This window comes from Phyllostomus discolor, chromosome 6 (assembly GCF_004126475.2).
Source record: "Phyllostomus discolor isolate MPI-MPIP mPhyDis1 chromosome 6, mPhyDis1.pri.v3, whole genome shotgun sequence".
Lineage (NCBI taxonomy): Eukaryota > Metazoa > Chordata > Mammalia > Chiroptera > Phyllostomidae > Phyllostomus > Phyllostomus discolor.
The window spans coordinates 21719004-21732096 of record NC_040908.2 but is presented as its reverse complement, the minus strand read 5'-3'; the positions used below and the strand labels follow the sequence as shown (position 1 = coordinate 21732096).

General features: G+C 35.7%; 1 protein-coding gene across 1 annotated transcript in view; it reads left to right on the top strand.

The window, feature by feature from the left end:
• Positions 1 to 13093, top strand: part of PRKD3 (protein kinase D3) — a 64059-nt gene that overhangs the window by 35598 nt on the left and 15368 nt on the right. The window contains exons 7-13 of the mRNA XM_028515253.2: positions 126 to 203; positions 2903 to 3082; positions 4796 to 4923; positions 6912 to 6989; positions 8137 to 8413; positions 11130 to 11182; positions 12432 to 12504. Of these exons, the coding sequence (XP_028371054.1) occupies positions 126 to 203; positions 2903 to 3082; positions 4796 to 4923; positions 6912 to 6989; positions 8137 to 8413; positions 11130 to 11182; positions 12432 to 12504 (867 nt within the window). The remainder of the gene's footprint in view (positions 1 to 125; positions 204 to 2902; positions 3083 to 4795; positions 4924 to 6911; positions 6990 to 8136; positions 8414 to 11129; positions 11183 to 12431; positions 12505 to 13093) is intronic.

Below are 13093 nucleotides of genomic sequence, written 5' to 3'. Positions count from 1 at the left end.
AAGAAAACTTTATCTTCATTGTCATTTCTAAAACCCTATTGTGAGCTGTTTAAAGAAAGTCTTTAATCATATCTGATATTGCCTAACTTTGGACGTAAATTAATAAGCTGAATATTTTATTTTAGATTGCAAATTCAACTGCCATAAACGCTGTGCATCAAAAGTACCAAGAGACTGCCTTGGAGAGGTTACTTTCAATGGAGGTAAATTCTTTTTCTTAATTTTCATAAAAGATAAAAAAGGTCACAGTTCTTTTTTGTATATTTGTATGGTGTTATATTTACATATTTTGTTTTTTGACTTCGACTTTTTTCTGATTTAATAATCAAGCAAAATATGGAGATCAGTAATAATACACTTTTATATTAATTATTCTTTCCCATCTTCCCTTTAGCCACCTACTAATTTATATCCTAACATAGCAAATAACACTGGATATCTCCTTTCATCTTTAGATGTAAAAAGACATAGTTTAAAAACCCTTTGTTATTCCTAGAACTATTTCATAGTTCTGACATTTATTGACTGCTTTCTATATGCCAGGAATGTTCTAAACTCCACTGCACATACTGAAATTTACACTTAACATTCTTTGAGGTAAGTACTTACAGATGAGTTAATTCAGGCACAAAGAAAATACAACCAGTAAGTGGTAGAGTTGGGATTTGAACCCATATGGTGTGACTTCTTAGTCCATAGTTATTAGAACACATTGTATAGCTTCATTGTCTCTTTCTCCATTAAATAATCATTAGCTAAACATTTCCCCTTCTTTGGAATGTTTTTCTCTTTTCAAGATTATATTAATCAAAATGATTATTAGCTTTTTTTGGAAGGATGGAGTAATGACTTTAAACATTTAGCATAATTTTTCTTTAACATTTCCATGACTGGTAAAAATTGAATGTAAGGAGTTCTGTACGACAAAAAAGCATACTGGATGGAAATTACAACTCCTTAAGAGTTTATCATTTTCTCTTAAGGCATGTTTTTTATGGTTGCTGTTTAACACGATTGACAGAGCATGATTGGTTTTCCCTCGTTTTTCTACATTACTGAAGTCTTTTCATGTATTTCGTACTTTTATACTTATTGACAATGGATATGCAATACTATTTACATTATTTTAATGTGTATTTATCTGATTACTAATGAACTTGAGTACCTTTCAAATGTTTACTGGTTATTTAGGGGTTTCTCCACTATAGATTGCTGTTTAAAAGTTTTGTCCATTGTTTTGTTTGTATATTAGTTATTGATTTGCAAGAAGTTGTGATAATTCTAATTCTTTGTCAGTTATATGTGATAAAAACCTCCTCTCAGTTGCTGGCTTTACCATTTTTTAAGCAGCTTTATTGAGGTTTAACTTGTATATGTTGCAATTCAACCACTGAATTTATTCACAAAGTTACACACCTGTCACTACAATCTAATGTTAGAACATTTTCCTCACCCAGAAAAAAAAACTCCATACCCACTGGTGGCCATTTCCCATTTACTTTTCCCTCCTAGCCCCTGGCAGGCACTAATCATATTTGTATCTTTATGGGTTTGTCTATTCTAGACATTTCATGTAAATAGAATCGTATAATATGTAGTCTTTTGTGACTGGTTTCTTTCACTTAGCATAATGTTTTCAGGGTTTAGCCACATTGTAACATATTTTTTATTGATTAATAATATCCCTCTACATGAAAGTACTACATTTTATTTATCCATTCACCATTCAGTGAACATTTGAGTTGTATCCAGTTTGAATTCATTATGAATATGCTGCTATGAACATTTGAGCATAATTCTCAGGACATATGCTTTCATTTCACTTGGGTAGATACCTAGTAGTGGAATTGTTGAGTCAGACGATAAACTCTGTGTTTAACATTTGGAGGACTACCGAACTGCTTTCCAAAGCAGCTGTACTACTTCACACTCCCAGCAGCAGTGTGTAAGGATTCTAATTTCTCTTCATCCTTGCCACCTCTTGTTATTGTGTTATTTGATTATTGCTCTCCTAGTGAGCATGAAGTGATATCTCATTGTGGTTTTGATTTGCATTCTCCAATGGTTAATGGATACTGCACAACTTTTCATGTACTTACTGGTCATTTTTACATCTGCTTTGGCAAAATATCACAATAGATATTTACCTAGGTTATTTATCTTTTTATTAGTGAATTGTAAGAGTTCTTTAGTCTCGATACAAATTCTTTATTTGATAATGTGATTTGCAAATACTTTCATTCTGCAAGCTGTCTTTTTACTTTCTTGAGGTATCATTTGCAGAACACAGTTTTTAATTTTGATGAAGTTCAGTTTACTTATTTTTTCCTTCTGTCACTTGTATTTTTGGTGCCATAGATATCTAAGAAGGCTTTGCCTAACCCGTGGCCACAAAGATTTGCCCCCTTTATTTTCTTCTAAGAGTTGTATAGGTTTAGCTGTTATATTTAGGGTCTGTGATCTGCTTTAAGTTCATTTTTGTATTTCGTTAAGGAAGGGGTCCAATTTCACTTTTCTACATGTAGCTTTCCAGTTGTCCTGGTACCATTTATTGAAAAGACTGTTTATTCTTTTTATACTGAATTGCCTTAGACCCTTGTAGAAAGTCAGTTGGTCACAAGTATAATAGTAGTGGGTAAATCTTTTACTTTGCTTCTAGTATCTTGTTTCATACAGAATTTAAAATTCTAATATAACCAAATAATTGCTTTTATTGCCTTATGGTTTGGTGTACTTTTTATCTTTCTTAAGAAATATTTCTTTATCCTAAATCATAAAGATATTCCTATGTTTTCATTTAAGAGCTTTAAAACTTTTTCATATTTAATAGAATGTCTTCATTTAGATGTATTAGTATCTCATTAGTATAAATACTCTGAAGTTCATTTAAAACTTTGCCAGAAACCTTCCAGTCTGGGAACAGATACAGATATGCCAATGGATATTGACAGTAGTGACATGAACAGTGATGGTAGCAGGGGCTTGGACGACACAGAAGAACCATCTCCCCCAGAAGATAAAATGTTCTTCCTGGATCCATCAGATCTTGATGTGGAAAGAGATGAAGAAGCTGTTAAAAACAATCAGGTAATACACGTTTAGGTATTGCAAGCCATTGTACTTCCAAATGCAGAGTTGGTCCAGGAGCTTCATGAATGAGGAAGAAGCTACATCTCTTCAAGTGAAACCAAAAATGTAATTAATGTCTAATTAAATTGTGGCTAATTCTTTTACATGTACCACAGTATTTCAAATAAATTATCTCTCTTGCCATCCACTCAAGGGAGAAAGGTATGGTAATTCTGGTTTTGGTTTTTTTTTTTAAGAGAAAAATGCTTTATTTAAATACAGTTTAGATGTGCTGTCTAGCTGTGGAACAGCTCCCATAAGGTGCCAGAATTGAACCACCAGAAAAAGGCACCAGGTTCGTACAGCCTTTACACCGGCAAATTACCTGATGTTAGAAACACAGTGGGAGTATGCCTGAGAATGTTACACAAAGAAGATGGTGACGAGTTTGGGGGCAAGTTTTCATATGCACAATTAATGTGCCTTTTAGCACTTTGTAAAAACGGTATTTGATTATAAAACTTTTAAATATCCTGTATGGTAACAGAAATTCAGTATTTTTTATATACAGCCCTGTAGGATGTACTACTTCATAGTAGAATATTAACATTTTGGCAGATTTTGTTTTTCATTGTCAACAAAGATGTATTTAAGAGAAATGGGTCATTTATCAATCTCACATGGCAGAGTTATCATTTATTCAGTTTGACTTATCCTTAAATGACAGGTCTTACTATCTTATCATCATTAACTAAAACTCGTTTACCCAGTTTGGAGACTATTGAGAAAACTTAGCTCCCTGAGCATGAATACTTCATAAATTTTTTTTCGTGGCTTTTTTTTTTTTTTTAAGATTTTATTTATTTATTTATTTATTCATTTATTTTAGAGAGAGAGGAAGGAAAGGAGAAAGAGGGAGAGAAATATCAATGTGTGGTTGCCTCTTGTGCACCCCCTACTGGGGAACAGCCCACAACCCAGGCATGCGCTCTGACCAGGAACCAAACCCATGACCCTCTGGTTCCCAACCCATGCTCAGTCCACTGAGCTACACCAGCCAGGGCTAAATACTTCATAAATTTAAGAGAAAGCATTTAACTATTTCAAACTGAAATTCAAAAAGTGTTTTTTTCCATACATACTCCCCAGATTGCTCTTTTCTCCAGCTATACTGTTATTGACTTGTGTTTCAGTGTAACCCATTGTGACTCATTACACTATTTTCTAAATACCTGTAAATAATTCTCTTTTCAATATTTTCTATCAAAAGTACTTTTAGCTATCAACATAAACATCAGAATTTGACTTTGGCACCATGAGAATTTGAGTATAGATATACTTGTTTTTGCCTGGTTGTGAATTTACTAATTTATCATGCTGCCTGGGACAGGAAGCTTTCTCAACAGCAGTCCCAGTGGGACTCTCTCCCAGGCTCCAGATCTTCTAACTGGGGAAGATTCTTTCTGTCCTGTTCATTGTTTCCTTATGCCCTGTGGCCTCAGAAATGCTTACAGCAAATAATGAGGACCTACAGTGTTATCCTAAGCTTCTACAGATCAACTGTGTATCAGTGTAACAATAAATTTATTTCCTGAAGCCATTGTCTGTCTTCCTAAGATATTTTGAAAAATTTTAGCTCATTATCTTTAAAAAGGCTTGATTAACTTAGTGTGTGTATGATTTTTTAAAATTGTAATTATTAATACTTATAAATATTAAATATTTTTTAGTCCTTCCACAAGCAATAATATTCCACTGATGAGGGTCGTACAGTCCATCAAGCACACAAAGAGGAAGAGCAGCACTATGGTGAAGGAAGGATGGATGGTCCATTACACCAGCAGGGACACCTTGGTCAGTAATCACAGACATTTAAATATGGTAGTAAAACTTTGTTATGTTCTGTATCATGCATTTTTAAATCAAAATGAGAATCATACATATATATTTGTAAAGATTTTTAAAAGGCAGGATATTTAATGTATTGTGAACTGGTATGGCAGTAGAGTCAGAAGGGGTCCAAGGATAGACCCTTTGCATAACCTTTTGCAACACCAAATGTGTAACCTATGAAAGAAATCATTGATAAGCTGTACTTTATTAAAGTTAAAAAATTCTGCTCTACTAAAGACACTGCCAAGAGAATGGAAAGGCAAGCTACAAACGAAGAAAATACTTGCAAGAGACATTTGATAAAAGACTTCTCCAAAATATGCAAAAAACTCTTGAAACTCAAGTGTAAGGAAAGAACACAATTTAAAAAATGTGCCCAGTCCTGCCCAAGTGGCTCAGTTGGTTGGAGTGCATCACCCCATACACCAAAACGTTACAGGTTTGATTCCCAGTCAGGACACATAGCTAGGTTGTGGGTTCGATCCACAGTTGGGGCACATGTGGGAGGCAGCTGATAGATGTTTCTCTGTCACATCAGTGACTCTCTTTCTCAAATCAAACATATCCTTGGGTGAAGATAAAAAATCTTTTTATTATATTTTATTTATTTTAGAGATGGGAAGGAAGGGAGAAAGAGAGGGAGAGAAACATCAGTGTGTGGTTGCCTCTTATGCACCCCCTACCAGGGCCTGGCCCACAACCCAGGCATGTGCCCTAGACTGGGAATCGAACCATGGACCATTTGATTCACAGGCTGTACTCAGTCCAGTGAGCCATACCAGCCAGGACAGATAAGAATTTTTTTTTAAAAAATCAGCACAGAACCTTGACATATACCTCACCAACGAAGGTGCACGGATGACAGATAAGCACATGAAAAGATGCTCCACATTATATGTCGTCAGGGAAATGCAAATTAAAACAACAGGCTACCAGTATACACCTATTAAAATGGTTGAAATCCAGAACACCGACAACACCAAATGCTGGTGAGGATATAGAGCAACAGGCACTTTTCATTCATTGCTGATAAGAATGCAAAATGGTACAGCCACTTCAGAAGACAGTTTGGCAGTTTCTTACAAAACTAAAGGTGTTCTTATCAGATGATCTAGAAATTATACTCTTTGCTGTCTACCATAAGAAGATGAAAATTTATATCCATATGAAAACGTGCATATGCATGTTTATATTATCTTTATTCATAATTGCAAAGCTTGGAAGCAATGAAGTAATCTTGAGTAGGTGAGTAATGAGTGAACTGTGGTACATTGAGACAGTGAAATGTTATTCAGCACTAAAAAGCAGTGAGCTATCAAGCCATGAAAAGACATGGAGGAATCCTGAATACATATTATTACGTGAGAAACTAATGAACAGAGTCCACAGAGAAGAAAATATAAATGACTGTTAAACATAGCACGATCTTAAGATACAACGTAACATTTCACTGAATACCAGTTTTTATCTGTATATCAAACATCAAGTAGTTTAATAACATATAGCATTTGTGAAGGTGTGAGTACACAGGCACTCTCATGTTGCTGATTAACCCTTAAATTGGGTGAAATCTTATGTAGGGTAATTTAATACTCTAAGGCAAACTTAGCGTGTGAATATATCCTCTGACCCAGCAAGCCAACCTTTAGAAATTTAGCCAATAGGTAAATTCCATATCTGTTTGTGTGATACATATATATTTGTGTGTTCATGTATAAAGTTCTCTGAAAGGATTCCCAAAACTTAGCAATATTGCTGTCTATACATAAGGGTAGGAGTGGTGGTGGGCGTATACTTTTCACTGTGTATCTTCTATATTTTCAGAATTTTGAACCTCATGAATTTTAAACCTATTAAAAAGTACATGTAATGTACTTTTAGAATGAATAGAAATGGAAAGGTACTTGGGAGGAATCATTATTTGAACTTCAGTTTTCTTTATTTTATAGAGAAAGAGGCATTATTGGAGACTTGACAGCAAATGTCTAACATTGTTTCAAAACGAATCTGGATCAAAGTATTACAAGGTAAAGATTTTACCTTTTTAAAGATATGTGCATTAAAATAGTGTGTTTTCCAAATATATCTGAGGAATATTCATTAACTGTTATATTGGAATATACCCGATAGGACTCTGCCTGGTAGTTTTTAGGAGCCACTTTGCAGTGCCTTGTTGTTGAAGTACCTGACCCCTGCCGGTCCATCTCCTTCCCCTCCGCGGTTCTGCTGCCAAAGGCTGTTGTGTGTGTGTGTGTTCCTTGTTTTTGGTTTGCCTGTCATGTTGCTGCTGCTTCGCTTCTGGTGCTGTGATTTAGATTAAACTGTTTAGAAACTCACACGATCATTGTGTGTCCAGAACAGGCCAACATGATACTGTTTTTACCTTCCATTTTACTTTAAATCCCAATTCCCAGATGCTGCTTTTGGCTCTCCGTCTACATTGTACAGTATTCTTTGCTTGGCTTGCTCCACATTTTGCCATGTCGCTGAGCAACACCAACATGATTGTAATTGCATTGGTAAGGAAGAGACTAGAAACAAATGACTTAAAGTTAGTTGGGGTTTATTTGATAATTTTTTTTTGCCTTAGGAAGTGGACTAACCATAAATGATTATTACAGTTATGTACAGAATCAGACATTCTCATTTGCTGCTGTTATGTCTGCTTTGCTCTCCTTTTGGGGAGATACAGTGTGGGGCAAAAGTAGGTTTACAGTTGTAAGTGTGCAGAACAGGGTTTATTCTTGTGTTACTGTTTATTAATTATTGTTGTATTTTCCATACAAACAACTGTAAACCTACGTTTGCCCACTTTGTATCTCGCAGGCAGCAGCCAGTATAAAAGTAGTTGTTGAGTTGATTTAATGACAGTTGGGAAGTGGCGTGTATTGTCTACAGCAGCCATTGGCTTCTTAAGTCCTCTTCTTCCTTACATTCTAATGATCTGTGATAGGGAATCACTGACAGTTCGGATACTTTGTGCTCTGCTTCTGGCCTTGCTGCACATGCAGACGATTTGAGGAAGATATTCTCACAGGGCTTGACTGTATGTTCCATGGGCCACATACGTGTTTGTATTAATAGCATTTATTAGAAATGCATGTTTTTGGTGGTTAAGTATAGTGAAAATAAAAACAAAGTTTTATTTTTTCCAATGCTTCATTTTTACTTCAGGAAATTCCACTTTCAGAAATTCTCCGCATATCCTCGCCACAAGATCTCACAAACATTTCACAAGGCAGCAGCCCGCACTGTTTTGAAATCATCACTGATACCATGGTATACTTTGTTGGTGAGAACATTGGAGATAGCTCTCACAATCCTGTTCTTGCTGCCACTGGAGTTGGACTTGACGTAGCACAGAGCTGGGAAAAAGCAATTCGCCAGGCCCTCATGCCTGTTACCCCTCAAGCCAGTGTCTGCACTTCTCCAGGGCAAGGGAAAGATCACAGTAAGCAATATGCTTGTTGATGGCTTTTTTCCCCTTCGGCTCTTAAGCATTTTGTGGTGTGGTCATATTTTCTGTATGTATTTTTAATGCTCATTTTAAGGTTTGGTGTTAACAAAGCTTAAAGTTAATTCCTTTATACAGTTAGGTTGGTTATAGAGTATACATGAAGTCCCCTAGAGCCAGGCCCCAGGGTCTGTCTCCCTACATTTAAATCCTGCCTTGGCCAGCTTACGGTGTGATCTTAGACAAGTACTGTGCCATTCTAAAACATTACCTTCTTTATAGGGTGGTCAGTATTAAATGAAGGAGGACATGTAAGATATATATAACAGTGTTTAGCGTCCATCCATGAATTATTGTTGGATTAACTACTAGTATTAGTATTTTGCTTCAGTAACAGGCTATAAAGTGTTACAGTTTGTTCACATCATACTCATGAAATCTGTGAAGTCAGAAATACTCTATTTCTTTTAACAGTTAAAACATTCGGAAATATTTTAAAATTATGGAAACATGTCCTTGGCACCAACAAAATTTGATAAAGGTTCAACTGAACACTAAGTCAGAAAGCCATAGTATAATGGCACTTTTCCTCCACTGGCATGTTATTTACGGGGAAACATAACTCATTTATTAAACAAATATATATATCTAAATTGAAACAGACATTAACCAGTTTCTAAGTATAATTTATTTCAGTTCAGCTGTATTTTGTGCAGCTATTCTTGGCATTATGCTAAGTCCTGAGCTAGAATACAAAAGAAAACAAATTTTAAAGGCTGTTTAAGGAGAAAAGACATATATGCACAAGTGTTAGATGGTAGCATGAAGCAGTAGAGTGCCAAAATAAGTAATGCATTACTCAAACTGCATAGGAAGCGTAAACAGAGATTTCCTGGTAGAAGAACCTGATTTGGGCCTTGAGCTTGGATCGCAGGTAGGTGAGGACAGGCCAGGGCTAAATGGCAGAGGCGGGTGAGGTCTTGTTTCCTAGTTGAGGAGACAGTGTGATCAAAGGGAGAGATGTAATGAGCATGAACACGTTTGGTGTCTGATGTCATTAGAGGATGAACAGATGGATGTTCACAGTGCTTCTCAAGTTTGGAGGGATTGTAGACAGAATCCTACATTTAAATCCTGCCTTGGCCAGCTTACGGTGTGATCTTAGACAAGTACTGTGCCATTCTAAAACATTACCTTCTTTATAGGGTGGTCAGTATATTTTAATTAAAATCATAGACCTTCTCCCCTATATAATACAGGCACATACACACAAATTATATATATGATTGGATTTAGGGACCTCCTCCCTAGGGTTAAGGGTTTCTAAAAGCAGAACTGGAGAAGGGTTAAGAGTGAAGATTCTGGAGAATGAAACCCCAGGTCTGCCCCTTAGTAGCTATGTGATCTTGGCCTCTACATTTAAATCTCTCCTACGTATGGTGTCAGATGGGTGAGCGATTTATTGGGATGATCACTTAGTAAGAAGTATAATATCTAATCACTGAAACCAATATAATGTTGTATGTCAAGTGTAATTGAAAAATAAATATAATTTAAAGTGGAAAAAAACTGGATTGAGCCTAGATAGTACAGGCCTTTGAAACTAAATATTGATTTAAAGTAGGAAACTGTGACTACTGAAAAGCAGAGTTTTAAACACATTAATTTTGTTGATGCTGTGCCTTGTTTCATTAATCAATATTTGAAATATTTTTAAATTGACTAAAAATGGAGTTTTTACAGTCATATTCCTTATTTTTTTTTAGCTATATTTCACTTAACATTTCCTTGTTAATGGCATTTTATATTTTGAATTATAAGGGAAATTTCGTATCTTGTTTCTTTGGTTGTCTCCAAGAGTCTGGGTGTTTGATATCTAGTCTCTTGCTTACTTTCCATGTTCCCCCATTCTCTTTTTCTTGATACTTTCTTTACTTCCCAAGTGATACAAACCTTTAAACTTTGTAGAAATACATAAAACAAGAAAGTGCTCCCTATACACATAAAACATCCCCCCATTCCCAATTGCATATCTCCCCCTCAGAAAACAATTAATAGTCTGGTGTCTATTTATTGGTTTGGGGGAGGATGGGGGAAGGCACCTATACTACCTGTACTATATTTTTATAAAAAATGTAGTTATACTCTGTGTTCTTTTTGCAACTTTCTGTTATCCACTATTTCATATGTATCAGGTATATTTCAATGTCAGTATATTGATTTATCTAATTTTTAATTTTTTTATTAAAATAATATATATGCTTCTTACGTTTTAAAAATTACAAACTGTATAGAAGTGTATAAAGACTAAAATCTTTGTTCCTCAACTCTGGCTCTCTCACTCGCCATAAGTCATTTTGTTTTTGTTCGTTTTTAATTCAAAGCTACCACCCTGCAACTTACCTTTATCACTTAATGATAGGTCATGGATACCTTTTGATTCAGTACTTATAGCTCTACACTATTAAGTGTTTAGATAGTATCCCTGCATATGGATGTGCCGTATATAATTGAACCAGTTCCCTCTTCCTGAATTAGTGTTGCATGGGTGAATTTTTTTTAACAAATGTGATTATATTATTTTAACTGAATGTTAGCCAGTGTTTTAAATTTCATATACTCTGGGCATTCACATATCAGTAAATATTAATATTGTTAAGTCATATACTAACAATCTTGTTCTTACCTCATACGTCATTCTTATATTTTACAGAAGATTTGTCTACCAGTATCTCTGTATCTAATTGTCAGATCCAGGAGAATGTGGTAAGTAAAAATTACCCTTCCATGGTATCCTCAAGTTTCACATCCATGGATTCAACCAAGCAAAAATACTGTTTTTGCTCTGCAGTTGACTGAATCCTCAGTTGCAGAGGGCCAACAGTAGTTAAGTTTTGGGGGAGTCGGACGTATTGTGTTGATTTTCAACCCCATGGGGGTTGTCATCCCTTACCCTCACATCGTTCAAGGGTTAGCTGTACTGATTATTGTGTGGCAGACACTGGACATCTTGATACTTTATATACTCAGAAATCTAGTGAGATAGATGTTATTATATCCACTTTCCCAAGAAGAAATTGAGGCTAGGAGGCTAAATTATTTGAGCGACTACCATGAGACAGGAGCTGGCTGGGAATTAAACAAGATAGAGAGTCCTGAACTTCATGGAGAATGCAGTACATACCCAAACAGAAGAGTGGCCTTAACTGAAGAGCTGTCAGTGGCATTAGAGAGTGTGCCCCCCCCCCCAAAATTTCTGACAACCACTATTGTTTAAGAAAACAAAAAAGGAAGGAAGGAAGGTAGGAAAGGGGAGGGAGGTCAAAAGAAGGGATGAAATTGCGGAGTGGATTGGAGTTACAGATTTTTCTCATACATACCCTTTTTATTAGTCTTTCCAAATTAGCCTAATGTTAATAATATGAACCTTTTGACTTTTCTTTTTAAACATAGCAAATCTCTTTAATGGTAAAGTAGGTAAAACTTTGTTCTTAATTTTTTTGTGTTAATTTACTTTTTAATTCACTACTTAATAAGTCTAAGATTTTTTTAGTCAAAGCGTTTTTTCCCAATGGTCTTTTTTTTTTAAGATTTTATTTATTTATTTTTACCAAGGAGAAGGGATGGAGAAAGAGAGGGAAAGAAACATCAATGTGTAGTTGCCTTTCATGCTCTCCCTACTGGGAGACCTGGCCCTCAACCCAGGCGACTGGGAATCAAAGCAGCGACCATTTGGTTCACGTGCGGGCACTCAGCCACTGAGCCACCCAGCCAGGGCTCCCAAAGGTCTTCCTCCGGAGTTCATTATACTTGCACATTGAGAGTGATAGTATGAAAATGAGGCTTACTTTTCTAGGACATAGAAAGCCTGTTCATAAAGTATTGGTTATGAAAATAAGTTGCCTATGTCATAAAAATGAGAATGTACTTAAGCATTTGAATGAAAAGAGTTAGAGGTGTTGACAGTGCTTTGTAAAGGTAAATTATACTTACTGCTTCCTCTTTTTCTAAATAGGACATCAGTACTGTTTACCAGATCTTTGCAGATGAGGTGCTTGGTTCAGGCCAGTTCGGTATCGTTTACGGAGGTGAGTAGTCATTTGTATATTGTATACACTGTAGGAAAGTTGTGAAATTTTACATCTGCCAGATCTTACATCTTACGACATTAAGTTACAGAATTAGAAAATTAGTTTCATAGGAGCCTTGCTTTATTCCTGTAGCTCATACATAAAGATATTTGTGTGGGAAAAATAAGTGGTTTGAGGTTTATGTTGGGCTGTTAGGCTTGTTTATTGAAGTATATGCCCTACTGATTTTCCACACAAACAGTGCCATTTCTCTACTGTTTGCTGTGTGTGACTTAGGATATTGGCAAAGTCATTTAACCTCACTGTGCCTCGTTATCTTTATCAGTTCGATGGAGTTGATAAAGCTGATCTGCATAGCTCACAGGGTTGTTGGTATTAAACTTAATGTATTATAAGGGTATGTACATGAAGCTATGATCCACATTACAAAAGAAATGTAATGTTAAACCCCTGTCATCCCTTGCTGAGAAATTACAGTAACCTCCTAGTTGGCCTTACTGCCTCCAGGCTTGCTCTTAGATGTGGTTAAATCACTCTGGGGTGATTCAGTGAACCTAGAATAAAATTAATCCATTGGTACAGTGTT